The sequence below is a fragment of the Parasteatoda tepidariorum genome, chromosome 1, assembly GCF_982258835.1.
Source record: "Parasteatoda tepidariorum strain Cologne lab strain chromosome 1, Ptep-v5.0, whole genome shotgun sequence".
In the NCBI taxonomy this organism is placed as follows: Eukaryota; Metazoa; Arthropoda; class Arachnida; order Araneae; family Theridiidae; genus Parasteatoda; species Parasteatoda tepidariorum.
Window position 1 is genome coordinate 36,588,655 of NC_141755.1, and position 20,288 is coordinate 36,608,942.

Below are 20,288 nucleotides of genomic sequence, written 5' to 3' on the forward strand. Positions count from 1 at the left end.
TTTAATTGGTTAATGGTTTATATGGCGAATTTTAATAATTAACTACAAGCATAGTTCTTCCTCTCTTATGTGAAATAAGGTTATGTTTATAGAAACATTATTTAAAAGAGAAGGTATTGATAGTTTTAAAGAAATATTTTTCGATTCTTATTATACTGGGTGTTACGTAAAGAACATCTGTGGAATTCATATTTTTAGAATTCTTTTTAAAAATTAGGTGCAAAAATCATACAATTGAGGGGCTGCGAAATAATTTTTAAGCCAGGATAAAAATAAAAACATTATAGAAATCTAACAAATTACTAATGAGGAAAGTGGGACAGAAAGCAAACATCTAAATCTTATTAGAAGAAACGGAGAAAAATTGTAAGCAATAAAAACACATCCAATTTTCACCATTATTCAAATTAGTTTCAAAGTTTTTGTTTTTATCTATCTTTCTTTACAACTGATTCAGCAGATTTCGATAGCGTATTTGCTTTTTCCTAGCTTAAATAATAATTTGCGATCGTAATGTGCATACTTTTCCTACTTTAAATTTGGTAAGGATATGTTAAGAATGATAAATGTATAAAACCATATGTATATTTTATGTAAATCATTCAAACATTAAATTCGATATAAATCGGCTAAGTATCAAGTTCGCTGTGAATCAGTTAAGTATCAAGTACAATGTAAATAGGATAAGTATCATGTACAATGTAAATCGGCTAAGTATCAAGTCTAATTGAAATCGGTTAAGTATGAAGTTCGATGTAAATGTAAGTTCAATGCAAATCGGCTAAGTATCATCAGCTAAGTATCAAATTCGATGTAAATCGGCTAAGTATCAAGTTCGATGTAAATCGGCCAAATATTATGTAGTAATACTTTAAGAAGTTAAAAAATATTTCCATCTAAATAAATTCTGAAAACCTTAGTACTTTCTCATGAAAGCACACTGATAGATTATTTTAGTATTAATGCATTAATACAAATTTTTACATGAAATTTTAATGCTTAAAAAGTTTACTTTCATAGAGTTTATATATTTTTTCTCAAAATTACAGAAGGAATTTCATCTCATTAATAAGAAACAAATAAAAGGTTTAATCAGTAGTTACTAATATTTCTACATTCTAAAATGAATTAGATAGCATTACTTTTTTCTTAAAAATAATTCAATAGTTCCTTTTTATTTTAGAATAATTAAATTGTACTTCAAGTAATAAATATTAACGCCATTTAATTATAAAGAACAAAACATACATGATTGTATTTCTCCCAGAATTTTTGAAATTTTTATTTACCATGCATTTTAACTTATGTTTTTAGTTATCTTCAGTTCAATGATTTATCGGTTTTACCACCAGAAGCATTTTTAGGTCTACGAAATTTATACAAATTGTAAGTATGCTTTTAACAGTTTATTGTGAATGTTTTAACTATTACACAGTTTTTAGAAATAGAATTGTATGTTTTTTTCCTTTATTGAGAGATCTTTTGATTTATTTCAACTTCGTGATTAATCTTTTTAAAACATTTGTATGTTTTTTCATAGAGACTTGAGTCATAATAAACTGACGGTTATTTCGAACTTTACATTTAAGGGATTAAACAATGTTCGGTATTTGTGAGTATTGTTAGAGATTTGTTTACCTTAATTTATACTTTGATTTTTAAGCTGTTTTGATATTTTCCTTTGTAATATGTTATTGTAATTTTTCAGAAATCTTGAAAATAATCCAACGCTGATGTACATTTCATCAGATGCATTTCATGGATTGAAGAGTCTCCTTGTCTTGTGAGTACCATCAACAGTAGTCGCACAAGTTATCTTTTTCTCTATAAATATTTCCAGTAAATTGAATTAATAAAATATGATATAAAATAAATGTGATTAATAATAAAAGTTTTTAGGACAACTTCTAAACTGCCTATATTTAAAAACAGGAAATCACAATGAATAATTTTTAAAGCGCCTGTGCTTAACTAAAGAGATTGAAAAATTCATTTTTTTTTGTATGAAAATATTTAATTGTTTTAACAAATATAGCTTCACATGTATGCGATAGTCTTTTTTCATTAAGCATTTTCGGTTTCTAATTTAACAGATATGATTTTGAAATAGTATTATTCTGTAATGTTAGAGTATGTTATTTCTTGTTTCGTTATTATTCAATGTAGTTTAAGGAAATAGTATGGACAGGAAATTAAAAAATTAGCTCTTGCCTATCACCGAACGTAGTGATTTTCATCCAAGTCAAATAATTTAATATCAAGTAAAAAAAAAACATAATTTTATTTGAAAACATATTTATAAAATAACAAAGTACTAAATATTCGGGCGAAATATTTTATTGTCCTTTATAAAATATATCGGTAAGGAATTTGATATTTTTTTATGAAAGTAAAAGTATTTATAAAAGAAATTTGTTTAAAATTTATATCATAGAATTAACAAATCTAATCATCGATATCGAAATATATTTTTATGTTATTCAAAAATTATCAAGTTTTTGCTATTTATATACCTTATTATAGGTTTCTAGCTCAATTAATCTTATTTTAATCATTTTAGGAATCTTACTGATATTTCTCTGAAAGTTCTTAAAAGAAACACGTTTACTGGGATGTCAAATTTAGAAAAATTGTACGTATTTAAATTTTTTTTAAATTTTGGAAGCTTTTTATTACTGTTAATCAAATATTTTATTTAAATTTTCTGCTGTTGTTGTTTTCGAGCTTTTTACATTTTTTGTTCATTTGTTATTGTTAAAAAAGTTGAGTTTGTTACATTAGAAAATAATTTTCAAATTTAAAATCCGGAAAATAAAAGATATAATATACGTATATCCGCAAGAAAGTGTGCTTTCAGATATTGTATCAATAGCCAAAGCAAAATATATTAATACAATAGTGCGAGGAGCACTCAAAAGTAGAACACAACAAATAAAATAGAACACAATAAGTAAAAATAACACGTAAAAACAGAAAATAAAATAAAATAACAAGAAAAAAACAGTATAAAACAAAATCTATAAGCGAGTAGCGAAATCAGATGTACTTACATGAACAGGAAATTTTTCAAGAATGATTTAAAAATATTTTCGCTCCCCTGTTCATGCATTCAATAAAGTTAAAAATTCACTCGTCCATTCGCTTGCCATTTTCAACCGGTACCACACAAAAAAATATTAAAAAAATGAAATAATAACGGTAATAAATTAAATAACGGTTAAAAAAGAAAATAATAACGATGATTCTAACAGCAAGAGAACAGAAGCATAAATAAATAAATAAATAAACCCTTTTACCTCTTTTCTAACGAAATCCAACTTCCGCGTAGGTATACATATAAAATAATCAATCAGGTTTAAGATATATATCTTCCAGAAATCTAGTTTGGAGAGATTTCAATAACTTGCTTGGTGATGTTTAAAAAAATCGTTACTGGGTGGGCTATTCTAGGATCCCCCCTTCCAAATTTCTCTAACCATTAGGCTGCAACGGCCCATAAAATTGTATTATATACTCGTTGTATTATGCAATAGGTGTATTATGTAATAGATGTTAATGCACATTTGTTACTAATATTTATGTATAAATATTTGATTACGTTGGGTTCTTTCAGCAGTGTTATATTTTATTTCAATCAGTTGAATTTTGTTTTTATGGATTTAAATATCCAATCGTCGAGACGACTGAGTTCATTTAAAATTATTTTACAATTAAATTCATTTTTTTTTTCGTAGGGGTTTGCAAAACAATAAAATTGAAAAAGTAGAAGATGGGGCATTTCACGGTTTGAGTTCAGTTACTGTATTGTAAGTAAATTCACTTGTTTTTGAAAATGGTTGTTGCTTCAATTTAGCAAAATTTATAATTTTTTTAAAATTTTTTTCTAAGGGATATTACTGGAAACGATATTGTTGATTTCACATCGGATATTTTTGAAGGATTAGACTCTTTAGAATATTTGTAAGTACATTCAATACTTATTTTATTCTATAAAAATTAAAACTATATTACATTGAGCTTTATTTTGAATTGAGAAATTTACAAGAGCTACGGTTTCTGTTCATATACTTTGTTATAGTAGTTTTTAGCTTAAATAAGCGTAATTTTAAATTCCTACATTGTAAATAACCGCTTTTTGTAATGAATTAAAAAAATTTAAAACAAATTTGCAAACAGTTCTAACTTACTTTAAACTTGTTTTAAATCAATAAATTAAATATTAATTTTAAATAGTAAATTGTTATGATTTATAATTAAAAATTAAAAAAAGAGGATGGAATAAACAAGTTAATTACCTATTTCCATATTTGTTATTTAACTATAACGCATCAAAAATTATGAAGCAAAGAGGTTAATAATCCGATGAAACTTTAAAGTAAATTTTTCTATTTCTAAAACAAACTTGAAAATTTTTCTAAATGCGAGATTTCTAAGATTTCAAGACTGTGGACAAATTTTTTTCGAACTCCTTGTTGTTAAAATACTGAAGATATCTGAAACGCCACTTTATTTATTTTTATTCGCTTTTTACGTATCTGATCTCTCCATTGGCACTGAGAGATTCCACGTCAAGAGGACGCTTTATCGTGCTTATAACCCTTCATGGCAAATTCAATGATAAAGGAATACTGAATTCAGGTAAACTTAGAGTTAATCATGAAGTTTCAAAAGTTGAAAAAAAAACAAAATATGCAAACAAATTTAATGGCAGAATTACTTAAAATCATGTATTATGGAAGTAATTCTGCGATACTTAGTTCTCACTTTCATGTTTTGAAATTAATTTTTTAGTAATTCAAACGTCATGGTTTTCTCTAGGTTTAACCAAGATCACTTTTCGTTTTTTAATGTCGCAGGTCACTGTGACAAAAAGAAATAGTTACTAATACATGAGTTATCCTAGAATGCAATATTATGCAATAAGATTTATTCACGTTTTAGTTAGATTTCTTTTTTTTTTTTTTTGGCAAGTTTATGCTTAGTATTAGTTTTTAAAGTATTGATTGAGTATAATTATTTCTTGGGCTCTCTAATTTGTTTATAATAATTTCTTTATGTATGGTAGTATAGTATGTTATAATATAATACCTGATCAAGTTTGAATATTACAGGTTTATATTATGGGGAGATATGCAGTTTAGTTTTGCAAATATGTTCTTGATAAATATAATTTTAATATTGCATATTGATTTTTTTTTACCTTGAAACCAAACTTTGAAAAAGAAATCAGTTTAAAACTGTTAAAAATACTATTGTGTTTTAGCAATACTTATTTTAATAATATAATCCTCATAATTTTCAGAAAAAGTGATAGCTATACATTCTGTTGCAAAGCTTCTCCAAAAGTGCCATTCAGCAATTGCCAACCCCCAGCTGATGTCATATCCTCATGCACAGACTTGATGAGAACTCCAGTCCAAAGATCCTTTCTGTGGGTTCTAGGTGTGGTGGCTTTCTTGGGAAACTTATTCGTCATCGTCTGGAGAATCAAAACAAAAGATGCCAACAGAATAAGCTCCACTCTCATTCTCAACTTAGGGTGTGCTGATTTTTTAATGGGCATTTACCTCATCATCATCGCCAGTGTCGATGTCCACTACAGAGGAATCTACATTGAGAATTCTGACCGATGGAAAAGGAGCGATCTTTGTAATTTTTGTGGTTTCCTTTCCACTATGTCCAGTGAAGTGTCCGTACAAACACTGTCCTACATAACTCTAGACCGTCTGATATGCTTATGCTTTCCTCTGTCGCATAAAAGATTTAGTATACGATTTACGCATAGACTTATAGCGTTATCGTGGATTTCTGCTGTTTTTATGGCATCGATTCCTTTGGTAATTGAACCTTACTTCAAGGGGCAATTTTATGCACGTTCTGGCGTATGTTTGGCTCTTCATATCACGAATCACAGACCAGCTGGTTGGGAGTATTCGGTTGCAATTTTCTTTTGCACGAATGTTTTGGGATTTCTTGTAATTGTTGGTTCATATATGTATATGTATTTCACTATTAAGAAGTCCTATAAGAACATGGGTCGACTCATGGCTCGTCACCCGAGGGAAAATAAAATAGGCAGACAGATGGCGCTGATTGCTCTGACGAATTCTATGTGTTGGTGTCCTGTAATTGTTATGGGTCTGCTAGCCATGTTTGGTGTCAATATACCTGGTAAACAAGTAATTTTATTTATATACCCTAAATCAAAGCAATTTTGCAAGATTTCTGAAATGAGATATATGGCCTTCAGTGAAATTCCCGAACAATCTTTTTAGAGAGTTATTGGATAATTGTCTTTTCTATTGTTTCATTGATAAACGTAACGGTTACCAAAAATCTTGTGTAGTAAAATTTGCAAAATTACTTCAGTTTATAGTAAGATTTATACTTTTTCATTTCATTATTGAAATCAATTATTGGAATTTTTTCGTACTGCTTCGTTTCAGGGTGAGGCATTTGTAAAAATTGCTCAATTAATATTGATGCCAAATATGCTTAATTAATCGTGGTAGAGGACATTATTGATATTGTGCTAGTGAGTACTGTAGTAATAAAAGACTAAAACACTAGTTAAGAAACTTAATATAGATACTGTGGTTTGAGGTATTCTACGTCCCATTGAAACAGAGTGGCACCAAGAAAAGTTTATAAAATATTTAATGAAACATCATGATAAATTTTGATTGAAATATATATTCTCCAATTTTCATACATTTAATATCTATCTATATATATATATAAAGTAAGCAAATCTCAAAGAACTACATATTGGATGCAGTCTTTGATTGATGTATAAATTGACGCTATTTTTCGTTGTTGTTCCATTTATATTTTTAACCATTAGAGCTGAAATTTAATGGTCAGTGGATGACCACTTTGATCAGTTCACTTTGATTAGTCTGACGGTTGGCGATATCGGTCCTTGTAAAACTGTTCTACAGTGAAACACTCGACTTGGCAGCCAGCACAGGTTGTAGAGCTGCCAAGGCTGGATGTCACCCCCTCTACAGAGGATGAAAATTATGATGGCAGTCTTCAGATCATCCTGAGGGATGTTTTCCAGACCGTCGCCAATAGCTCATTGCGCAGTTCTACAGCGATGTAAATTAAGTGGTACCTCTACTTATATTGCAACTGAAATTTAATTTGAAAAATATTCAAAACTAAAATAACCCAAATAACGTTCACGTTTTATTTTCATGTATTTTTATAAACATTCATCAAAAGTATAATTTAAAATGAATTTTGAATCATTTCTTTCTTTCAACGTTATTAAAATGTTAAAAATGTAATATATTCATTCGAATACTCTAGTAATTTATGTTGATCACAGTTGTGAACAGATTAAATAATTTACTTACTAAACTTCAATTTTGTCTATCGAAAATATTTTGTAAAGGTATTGATTAATGTATAGTCTGTTTTTATATGAAATAATATTGCATGCACTAAAGGATAACTTCACTATAAGAAATTTTTCCACTTTCCGGTGTGAGATATTTAATGAGTTATTTAATACACGAGTTTTTGAACTTTAGAGGTAATAAGGCATTTTGATACTAATATTATAATTTATTTTTAAATCCTGAAAAATGTACTTTGATTAAAAATGTTAATGATTTCAATTTTTGCATATTTTTAAAATTGCTAGTGGTTATTACAAGCAGTTTGTTCAGAAATCCTAGAAATAGTCGGGGAATATGCATCGAATCGAAAATCTAAAAAATGACCAGTGTGAAACATTTTCAAACGATGCATCCTATCTCGACCTCTTTAAATATGATTTCTAGAGGTACGGTGAGGTAATTTCAAACTCTTAAATAATAACTACCATATTTTATTGCAGTTTTGGATTATCCAGAAAAGAAGTTTCTCTGTGTGACTTACTAGCTTTTTTAAATTAGTTTACAGATGAGACTGTAATTATAACCATGATAAAAAACGGGGGTCGAATTTGTTGGAAATGTAAAAATTTTGATCTTGGTGCCTGAATATATCTTCTAAAAATACTCCCATGTGCATTCTTAGATTCATAATCCTATGCGTACTTTTCGAGACATTTGTTCATTTTTATATTTTGAAAACATCCTGTTTTTCTATAATGTGTACACATTAACAATATGTATTCCTAATCAATTAATTAAGGGTAAAATAAAGTTATGTATTTACTTTTTCTTAAAGGGGAGGTTTATGCTTGGACTGCCATATTTGTTTTACCTCTTAATTCAGCGACCAATCCATTGATCTACACGATTTCATCTTTGCACTTTCATACTAAATTACTTTCAAAGTTTGGCTTGAATGTAAATGATACAAAAGGGTCTTACAGTAACAATACTACAGTTGGTAATTCAGGTAAGTCGGAATGATAACGTTTAAATACTGAAAAAAATTCCGGAAGAAAAATTCTTATCGTAATTTTTGCAGTAATATTTATTGTAAAATCACTGCAATGAAAGAAATTATTGCTGTAAAATATACGCTGTATAATTTTATGGTACAATTTTTCATGGTGAAATTAATTTATAATTGATTCTGCACCCAAGGTGACAGTTCTTTTTGCCGTAATTTGATTTGGAATTTTTTACAGTGTAGCATAACATTATGATTGTTAACTTAATTGATTTATTTCATATGAAAAAGTTATAAAATTTACAATGAACTTAAATTTCTCAATGCATTTAATTTTTCATGTTTTTTTCGTTATTCTGTAGTTGAGAGTTTTAATTGAACTAACGTACCAGAAAGTAGAATTTGTCCTCCATGAATAAAACATCAAATTATTTTCAGAATTAGTAGTTAGTTGATCATACGTTATTTGAAAAATTTCTTTTCGAAACAGAATTAAGATTTTTTCAGCTAATTTACTTAAAAGCAATGAAAAGAGTAAAAATTGCTGAAATAGTTTCATAAACATTGAGCTATCATTGAAATACATTAATATTATTATTTTAGAATGTAATTTTGTTCTTAGATAAATGATGATTGTTCAATTCTTATTAGCTGATAAATATTATTCAGTTTTTGGATGAATTTAACATAATGATTAAAAAAATGTTTTTCTCCCATAGACATTTTGAATTTGTAGTTCACTGTTAAGTAAGGTGCACGATTTTTTTAAGAAATGAAACTATATTGAAACCAAAGTAGCTGAAAAAAAATTATAATTAATATAAACTTTAGGATGGAAGGAATTAAATAAAATTAGTAATGGTATTGTTTTACATTTTAAAAATGATTCCAATGGTCAACTCCCGTGGAACAAATCACTTAAAAATAAATCGCTTAAGTTAAATTAAGTATATTATTTCTTTTTTGCAAGTTAAGGAAAAAGCCATTTTCCCTATGGAGAGAGCCTGTTTGCACCTATATGCAGCTAAATGGATGCCAAGCTCCAAGCGCGAACGAATATCAACATCACCAACTCTTGAAACGAAATAGCACTACCTCGTTTTTGCTTATACAAAATAGCACAAATTAAATTTCGGTCCGACGAGTTTAACCTTCAAAAGCTTTTACATTGTTTGAAAGCATAATTATATAATTTGATAGCTAAATAAAATGGAAATATATGCAGGTGCAGTTGATTATTTAAATCCTATACTGCGCTGGTCTTTGCTTAACTTGCAACGGATTATAGCAAAATAAGTTGAACCATGTTAGTTAGACTTGTATGGGGAAAATGATATATATTGTGGTTTATACTGCATCCTTTAGTCACATCCTTTAGTCTTATGAGGTTTTGATTCATTTTGGAAAATAATGAAATGTTTAAAGGATGTATAAACGTTTTAAAAACTACATTTTTCAAATGGACTAAAGTGGGAAAATAATTATTCTGTCAGATCTACAATGAAAAACGTAAAAGGATCAGTTTAGAAATAGATTTCTATTATTATCGGTATATTCCCCACGTCTCTTGAAGTGATGAAACTTTTTTCATTACACAGAGTTTCAATGGAAATCTGAGAACTACAGTTAGTCAGATGGTGATTGGAATTTTGATTAGCAATGAATTTTATTTGGAAGCAAAATTATGATAAAATCTGCAAGAAAATAATGGAAAAATTATTGAAACTTGTATTGTACTCAGTCACAGGACTTTTAGTGCTCTTGCTAAACGGAAAACGGTTGAAATTTTGACTGCGAAAATCAATCCTCGAAGACCAGTTAATAAAGCATAGTAATAAACAAAATCAGCTTATCAAGAGGTTAAAATTGATGAAAAGTAATTCACTTTTACTGACTTTGCCTTTTTTGTCAAAATACAGATGTAAATTTATATCTAATATTTTAAATGGAAACATGCAAAAGCATATTAACGCATGCACAAACACGCACTTTGCAAAGTAACTAATGATAATATATTACTCCAATTTAAAAATGTCATTCTGAATTTCACAGGTACTGGAATTAATAAGCGTACAATGATGCGGGATGATCTCGATGCTGTATCATTCAAACCACCTCATGGCTACGTCACCCTTTTGCACTACCTGCGAACTGTTCCTGGACTCACACCACGGCATTTACTAAAGATCGCCATTGCCATTTGCAAAACGCTTACGGAGCTACATGCTAGAAGTTATGTTTTAGGTGGGATAGATGTGAATGCTGTATTCATTTGTGAGAATTCTTATTTAGTAAGTAACTATACTTTTTCTTTACTTATTAATCAGATGGATGATTTCTGGATCAATTTTTTGACATAATTTTGGAGTTGCGCTTCTGTGATTTGAAATCTCCTATGATCAGTCGTTCTTAGAAGAAATTTATCTTTTAAAATTATTATTTTACCTTATTAAATCTAAATTGCGGTCGGGAAATTATCGAAGTGTTAAATGCGATAAGGAGAATGGCATTTCCAAACAACGGATTGGGCATGATGAAGGAAAGCGGCGGCTATAATCGGATTTTTGAGATTATTTTACGTAATCAAAATTTATCGTGTTGGGATTTATTTTCAGGGTTTATTATACAGGGTTATTTATAATTCCCTCAGTGGTTTCGAAGCGTTATAGTAAAAAAACGAAGACGAATATGGCGAAAAAGAGCATATGAAATTATTCCGAAAGTATTCAAGTTTTAATTTAAGCAGTTGCCGGTAGATGGCAGTAACATGTACCAATGAAGCCAGTTGTAGTAGAGAAAAATGGCGTTTACAGGCGGAGGGAATTATGAATAACCCTGTATTGGCTGATGACAAAATTCCTGACTAGAGAGATAATATTAAATACTAAATTATTACCTGCATAAAATATGAAAATGCTCACCGCTTAGCTCACACTATAATTTGAGAAATAAGTAATTCAAAACAGATTTTATTCACGTTTCAGATATCATTAATATATCATAATGAGAATTCAACAAAGTTATAATTTCTCAAGGTGGAGATAAAACAAAATTATGATTATTAAGTATGAGGTAATGAAATATTTATTTGAAATATTCTTCATTTTAAATTTTAATGAAATATAATTCCAAGTACATTTAAATTATATGCTTTGCAATTATTTTAATAATTTCGAAGAAAAGAAGTGGCGGTTTTAAAATCTGTGAATATAAACCAAAATAATGATTTCCCGGATGTAAATTTTATGGTTAATGTAATTAATCTGGCTATTATTTATAGTAACTGGTGATGAAACTAAACTAATAAAAATCCGAAACTATTATCATCATACAGACCAATTACACTACTTCCTTGTCTAGGCAAACTTCTAGAAAAACTTATTACCAAGAGAATAAACTATTATATAGAAAAATATAAAATTTTATCAGACAAACAATTCGGTTTTCGTTTCGGCAAATCTATAAATAATGCACTTCAAAATTTTCCAGATAATCTAAAACATCTCAAAAACAACTTTAAACATGTCGCAGCCATTTCCCTTGATATTAAAAGTACTTTTGATAATATACAATATAATTTAATTTATAAAGAAATTTCAACTTCAAATCTCCCTAAAAATTTATGTCACATGATAGAAGATATCAACAGAAATAGAATTGCTATTCTATCAACAAATCACGGATTCAAAACAAAACATATACTCAAAAGTTGCCCACAGGGTTCTTGTATAGGTCCGACAGCTTGGAATTTTTTAATCAATAGCTTGCTCAATACAGATATGAACAATCAAATTATAGAAGCATTTGTCGACGACATCATTCTATTAACGTTTGGAAATTCAAGAAGAGATTTAGAAATTAATGCTAACAACACAATATTATTCAAAATTGGCTAACAAGTAATAATCTCAATTTATCAATAGACAAATCTGTTTTCATCCATTTCTCCAACTCAAGCAGGGGCCCAATTTTCAAATTAAATTTACAAAAGAACCATTTCAGATATTTGGGAGTGATATTAGATAGGAGTCTTAACTGGGGTCCACATGTTAAAGTCCTGAAAGGGAAATCAAACCAACTACTCACTACTCTTTTTAAAATTAATACAACTATCCTGGGGCATAAACCAGAGAGCTCGTAAACTCATATATAAAACTGTTATAATCCCTTCCTTAGCCCATGGTTCATGTGTATGGGCACAAAAAATCTCGCCTAGAATCTCAAGAACTTTAGACTCAATCCAAAGGAAATTTCTTCTGAATATCACAAGAGCCTATTATTCCACTCCTACAGCTGCTCTACAAGTCTTAGCTAGATTCCCACCTCTCTCAGAACAGATTGCGTCGTTGTCGTGTTCAATAATCATAACTCAAATTAAAAAAGATATTTCCTACAACAATATAAATTATCAATACAGTACTTACGAGGAAAAACAAACAATAACTATTTTCCCCCCTCTCAGTCTATCACTAATTTAATCAGTTTAGAAGAAAATAAAAACTATAATCACTTAGATCCGTACAATTTTTTCACAGACGAAAACAAATATTGGAACTGGTTTTGCATTCTTCAACATAAATCATTCTAATCATTGCACAATTAATAATAACAACTCAGTCTTTCAAGCTGAACAACTTGCCATTTTAGAATGCATTTGATTCATCAAATCACAGACTTCATTTAAGGCATCTAAAAAATATACAATCTGGTCGGATTCTAAAGCAGTATTATACTCTATAATCAACCCAGGCACGAAAAATTCACTCTCGGCTAAAATACAAAAATTACTCCTTAAAACAAATATATTTATCTCGTGGATTAAAGCACATGATGACAGAACAGGTAATGAAAATGCAGATGCCCTAGCTAAATTATCGACAACCAGACATCAAAATTACTCATATCCATTCCCGATTTCACATCTTAAGAATCAACTTCAGAACTCTGTATCACAAATTTGGCAAAATTATTGGTGCAATTCAGATAAGGGAAGAAGATTATATAAAATTATTAATAAAGTAGATTATTTTAAGACGATACCATCAAAACAAGAAATCTGGTTTCTAACTGGGCATGGTCCTTTTCCATGTTATTTTAAATATCTAAACATCTCAGATAATGATCGCTGCACGTGCGGCCCTTTGGGCACTCCAGAACACTATCTTATGGAATGCATCTATACAGCTTCATGGCATACTCGTGCATCGAATATCACTAATCTACCAACTTGGCAAAAACAATTCATAACTAACAATACACTTAAAACCAAATTATTATTAGTAATGAATTTTATTTCTGATAATGATAATATTCTAAAATTTTAAATATAAAAAAAAATATATATTATATATTTTGGAATGCTTACCTATATGTTGTAAATACTGTACATATCTTTTCTATTTAACTTTTTATTTTTTATTATAACATTTTAATTACTTTCTTTTATTATTTAATACCTATAAATCAAAATTTTAATGGAGAACTAATATATATATATATATATATATATATATATATATATATATATATATATATATATATATATATATATATATATATATATATATATATATATAGATAGATAGATAGATAGATAGATAGATAGATAGATTTTTTTATTACCTTTTTTTTCTCCTTTATATTAATTTACTTTCCAAAATTCATTTATTGTCACTTTCTATATGTCATATATATATGGTATAAACTATAATTAATATTTCTGTCTATTTGTAAACAAATTAATATTTCTGTCTATTTGTAAACAAATTAATATTTCTGTATATTTGTAAACAAAATTTTAACCTCCTTTCTTTTGAAACTTTAAATAATTGATTGAGGTTGGTTGGAAGTAGTCGCCAGACGCGGATTATGCGGGTAAGGGTTTTACTAACCTATGTACGTATCCGCGTCTGGAATGAAAGAAAGAAAGAAAGTAACTGGTGATGATTATTAATAAGACCCCGTTTTTGGTAAATGTAATTAATAATGCTAATTAATCACAGATCTAATATTATAAATATTAGAATATTATTATCAATGTACCATGGAGATTATAGAATTGTCTATTAAAGTAATGAAGAGAAAAAACATACTGTATGGTAATGACATTTTTGGCAATGAAAAAAAAATTTTGGTTGATAAAACCAAAATGTAAGGTATTTTTACCAATCATTTGTTAATTTTTCTGCTCATATATGAACGGCTTTTTGAAAATTCTAGTTTTAAAAATTAAAATTCCTATTAAAACACATTTAGTAAAGAATACAATACCGAAAAGTAAATTTAACCAAATAAATAGTTTTTGTACCATGCTGTAAGGTAGCATGATAAAATTACCAAATTTTACCACATTTACCAAATTTTATCACTTATTATAAAGCCATATTTTATTGTTAATTTTACCAAATCCATTACTAAAGTGCTTCAGAAAAATTACCGAGATTTTTGGTGTTACCTTAGACACAGTAAATTTTGCCATAATCTGGTAGTTTTGACCATTATTAATTTATTTTTTCAGTGAATAAATCAATGGCGTGATCATTAATAATTATATAATGTGAAACAAAAAAATTAAAATAATATTTTATGATAAGTAATAACTTTAGCAACAAAAGAACTTGGGTCCTCATTAGACCAATATTGACGAATCTTAGCTCAATGAGAATTCAAAACCATTATTTTCCGATACTTACCCTATATAGAATTATCCAATTGACCCGATATTTTATAGCCACTTAACATCTTATATCGGTTTTAAATAGAATTATCAGATTCACCCGACATTTTATATTTATTATTCAGTCAATATAAGCACTATATAGGCCATTTTAGGACCAAAATTACAAAAATCTAGATATCTCAAAATTTGTCCCTTGTTCTTATATGACCCATATTAATCCGATTTTGAGCCCAAGTAGGTTCTAGGTAAAATAGTTGCTAGGGAAAATATTTATATTTGTTTATATTTTATTAGGAAGGTGATAATGAGATCTACGTGTATGTGCCAGACGTCAATGCCTACAAGATAACCCCTTCTCGAATCAATGGGATTCCTGATGATACGGCCGTGGACATGGAAGACTACGGCCTCTTGCTGAAAAAGATGCTCAGAGTATACTATGTTGTTTCAAGATCTAATGATCCAATGCAAGGAACTGCTTGTTAATTAGCAATTATATTGATTCGAATTGTTTGACAAGTTCCTTCAATGTAGAAATAAAGAGTGGTTTTAATTTAAACTGAAGACTATTTAAACTTTGTCATATTTACTTTTTTTGTTGTATTTTCTTAGTTAACTAACTAAACGTAGATTCTATGAAGGAAATAAAAATTCTGGTAAAATTACCACACTGTATGGTAATTACATTTCTGGTATGAAAATCATAATTTTGGTTAATAAAGCTTAAATATACGTTACTTAAACCATTAATTTGATAATTTTTCTGCTTATATAGTAACGTTTCACCGGGAATTCTAGTTTTTGAAATTCTAGTTTTTATTGTTACTTATTTAGTAACAAATTAAAAACTGTCAAAAATTTTATCACATATTATCAAACCTTATTTTATTATTAAATGTACCAAAATCCTCATTAAAGTGCTTCGGTAAAAATTACTGAGTTTTTTTTTTCGTGTTTCCGAAGATCAAGAAAATGGTAAATTTTACCATATTATGGTAATTTTGATTATACTTCCTTTCTGAATGTACTTTAGAAAGGACTAATTTGAATGATTTTAATTTAGCTACCTATTAAGGTTAAGGGGAAAAAGCACGTTTATTCAGTTCAACTTGGCAAAGTATTAAAGTTGAAGTAAATGTGAACTCCATTATGGTTGAACATGCTTCGAAATTTATAATTATGTAGCCATTGTAGACTTCAAAGTTCTGTAGATGTTATTGAATACATATTTTGCATTACGAGTTGCATTGTCAAGAACTGCTTACGAAACATTGTTGTTTAGAAAGCTGCATTATATAGCAGTAGTACATAAATAATTGCATATACGTGAAAATGAGGAGTGATTTCGTATTAATTATAAAAGCTTACACGTAATTTGTAAAATGTCGATGTTTGAAAATGATATTTTTTAATGATAATTTGATAAACTCTATCACTGATTGTAAATCCATGTTTTGTTGTCCGTTTTACCAAAATCATAACCAAAGCGTTTGAGTAAAAATTACGGTCCTTTTCGGTCTTCCCATAGAACCAGAAACACGATAAATTTTACCATATTGTGGTAGTTTTGACTTCTGACCAAACTTTTTTTTGACCATCCTTTTTTTTTACTTTTGACCATCCTGAAAATGAACATTTATTTGGCTCAACTTGGCATTGTATGGGAGTTGAAGCAACTGTGAACGCTATTATGATTCATCATGCATCGAAAATTTTGATTGTGTATTTATTGTAAACTTCGAAGTTCTGCAGATGTTGCTGAATGCATAATACATTGTATCACGTGTTCCAGTTTCAAGAATTACTTGATAAACAATGTAATTGGATATAAACAATTTCATATATGTGAAACTGAGGAGTGATTTTGATTTAATTTTAAACACTTACACATAATTTGTATAATGTGAATGTGAGTAAATGATGTTTTTTTAGCAAATAAATATTTTTTCATTACGATTTTGGATTTATTTTCATTTGATGTATTGCACACAATATACTAACTATGCTCAAATACATGAAAGAAGAAAAAAATGGAAATCAATAGAGAAAAATTAACACTCTGTTTTTCTTAAGATATATATTTCTACAAATGTTATCTTAAAATTTAATCTTTTTTCGTTCAACAGTTTTTCATTTAATAGATTTTATAATAACTCGAATTTATATATGTGCATAAGCAAAAGCTAACAAGTCTTTTTCTCAAAATGAATTTTTAATTACGAATTTTCGAGACATGGTTAAAACAAATTAGCTTCAATTCTATGATTGTTTATTTTCTTTCATTTGATTAAATTTATTTTAAAAATGATTACAGAAATACTAAAAAGGAGAAGGTTTGCTTGTTTATTTTTTATCTTAAAATTAATAATTCCTAACAATTTAACTGTTATAATTGACAATTCAACTTATGAAAGTATATTGCTTTAAAATGAACGATTTAGAATTATCAAAAAATTTTATATTAATTTTATATACACATATCTGATTTCATTTTGCATATTTTAGTTTGCAAACATTTGAAAATATACCTTATACTTACTGTTTGCAAGCAATAACACGTTGTATACTTTAACATTGAACCTTAATATTGCTACTTTGATCTATAACCAATCATAACCTTAATAAGATGTTATAACTAGCCAAGCATCTTTTAAGGATAATCAGTATAATGAGATACTCAAGTTCAAAAAAAAGTTTAATTAACATGATTGCACGGATAAATTTGGTACCGTATTGAGGTTGCCGTAAATTTAAAAGATATTTTGGTTTAATAGGGTCCACAATTTCCAACAGTACACTTTAAATACATTCGACATAGTGGCTAAGGCATTGACCTGTTATTGTAAAAGGCCGAAGTTCTTCCCACGGTGGCATCTTGAAGAGCACCTTTCTTCAGATCGACAGGTAGTAGCTTCTCTGTGAAGCTAAAGCAATCAGTGCATAATACTGACAATATGATGCCTACCACACCGTTGGTCTAAAAATTGTTGTACTTTGACCACCATGACCTTTTGACCGATAGTTGACTGTAAGGGGATTTGCTTTATTATGTACATTAAATATGCATATTTTTTTAATATTCCCGTTGAAAATATTTAAAATAATAATTATAATATCAGTCATAAATGATAAAAATAAAAACAAAGATTTTAGCAGTGTTATCCCATTTTACTTATAACAACTCAATTTTGCGTCATTACACACCATTTCATTACAAACTTCAATTTGTTTTGCTGTAAACAAAACAACTCATCAACAATCTCCGTATTGTTATCAAAAGTCCTTCTCTCTAAATACTGTTAAAGTGAAGCCTACTTAGTCATTTATGTTCCAAGCAGATATTTACATAGAACTAAACACAACAGAAGCAGCCATCTAATCTGCTCTTATCGCAACTGGAGTATTGTGATACTTGATCTGTGAAATTTAGAGATAATAACAAGAAAAGAATCGATCTCTAAGCTGAAACTGATACCGGAAATCAGTCTTCGATTGATCAATGAGTTAAAGCATTGCATACATTTTATTGCATCTTTGCATTCAAACTTTTATTATTATACTCACTATGTAAATTAATAAATAAAAAGTTGCAATTGTGTTATAACACATTTCAGGAAAACGTATGCATTAAAAGTATGATAGCGGAGTAAATATTGTGTTATTTCAAATGGATAAAAAATTGAAGGTATGTTTTTAGGTAAGTTTGATTGAAAATATTAATGCAAAGTATTTTATGATTATTTACATTTTTAAAGCTAAATAGAAGAATATGCTAACCAAACTATTGCACAAAAATGTCAAAAAGTGCTGTTTACAGCATTTCATTTTCCCTTAATGGAAGAATAATATAAATAAGCGTTTAATATACAATCGTGAAATAGGGAAAAGAAAGTTTAGAAAATTAAGAAATATCTATGAGGTTAAGAACAATGTATCTATAAAGCTAAGAAATAACTCTATGATTATTTATATTTGTGAGTCTGAGAAGAAGAATAGAATAATATGTTATCCAAATGAGTGATTGTAGAGAAATATCAAAAAGTATTGTTTGCAGGGTTTCATTTTTACTTAATGGAAGAATAATGAAAATCAGTGCTCAGTATACGTTCGTGAAAGGGTTAAAAAAGTTTAGAAAGTTAATAAATATCTAAAGACCCTAATTAATAAATACCTTAAATAACTTTTGATCTAATGATCGGAATTTTTCGTTCTGAGACTCAATCTTTATGGCTTACTTGGGTGACCTCAAATATGCTAATTAATAAGTGCAGACGATATTTTAAGTTACGAAATCACACACAAAAGCGTACTTCCTCTGAATAAACATACTTTTTTTTTGACGGAATTGGATTTCTGACCCCTAAAATATGGGTTATAGCCGCAATCTGGGAAATATGATCCAAATAGTTTGGTCAGGAAAGCCCTCCAAAGTTTGAACCCCTTAATGTTAATTTTATTTTTTGCTTATTTTGCCATATCACGAGAATTAGGTCAGTGTATTAAACAACTTAAAACACAATTAAAAAATTCATTTGTCCAACGAGAAATCCGTGTAAAAAATAACTTTTAGTAAATATCTTTTATTTTTTATTACTTTAAGTAAGAATGGTCGTCAAAAATTCTTTAAATGCAAGGTATTAAATTTTTTGTATCATTTCACTGACTGTAGTTTTACATGGCAAAATATAAAATTTGAGAAAAATCGGTCAAATAGTTGCTGAGAAATTAAATTTTAAAAAAAGGACTTTTTCAAAATTGTGAAATTATTTCATATAATTGACTTATTTATGCAAATCTTATGAGAATAAATATAAAAATATACAAGCATTCTATAACTGTTTATATGAGTGTTTGTCAAATCAATCGGACAAGACAACTGAAATTACTTGGCAAATATAATCAACCACAATCAATATTTTTTATCAATCAGGAAAGAAAATTGAAATTTGTTTGGCATTAAATGTGCTATGACGAGTTCGTGTATTAAATTCGACAGGAAGTGCATTTCATGTAAAGAAACTGCCATATTAGCCTTCATAGTGTCAATTTTTCTATATTGCGCAATAATTCACCTTGAATCTTCGAAGAATAATCCAAAAACATTTACTATTTGTTCAAAACACATCCTACTATCATTTCACTCAAGAATTTAGTTCAATAGTCTAAATGTACATGAATTATTCACCAAATTTACGGAACTTCAAACAACAGGATATTTTTCACCAATTAGCTGCAGAGCAGTGTAAAATTTAGCAAT

At 28.3% G+C, this 20,288-nt stretch overlaps 2 protein-coding genes across 4 annotated transcripts in view; both read left to right on the forward strand.

Moving 5' to 3' along the window:
- Window positions 1-16,987, forward strand: part of LOC107445139 (uncharacterized) — a 93,155-nt gene extending 76,168 nt beyond the window's left edge. The window contains exons 34-43 of the mRNA XM_087161861.1: window positions 1,315-1,386; window positions 1,541-1,612; window positions 1,709-1,783; window positions 2,561-2,632; window positions 3,735-3,806; window positions 3,889-3,960; window positions 5,303-6,171; window positions 8,182-8,355; window positions 10,405-10,643; window positions 15,326-16,987. Of these exons, the coding sequence (XP_087017987.1) occupies window positions 1,315-1,386; window positions 1,541-1,612; window positions 1,709-1,783; window positions 2,561-2,632; window positions 3,735-3,806; window positions 3,889-3,960; window positions 5,303-6,171; window positions 8,182-8,355; window positions 10,405-10,643; window positions 15,326-15,517 (1,909 nt within the window). The 3' untranslated portion in view covers window positions 15,518-16,987. The remainder of the gene's footprint in view (window positions 1-1,314; window positions 1,387-1,540; window positions 1,613-1,708; window positions 1,784-2,560; window positions 2,633-3,734; window positions 3,807-3,888; window positions 3,961-5,302; window positions 6,172-8,181; window positions 8,356-10,404; window positions 10,644-15,325) is intronic.
- Window positions 16,988-18,501: 1,514 nt separating this feature from the next.
- Window positions 18,502-20,288, forward strand: part of LOC107439925 (uncharacterized) — a 72,041-nt gene continuing 70,254 nt past the window's right edge. For 2 of the 3 annotated variants that reach the window (XM_071180001.2, XM_087161871.1), the window contains exon 1: window positions 18,502-18,728. The gene's annotated coding sequence lies outside the window, so the exon portion shown is untranslated. The remainder of the gene's footprint in view (window positions 18,729-20,288) is intronic. The other variant, XM_087161868.1, reaches the window with a different exon arrangement.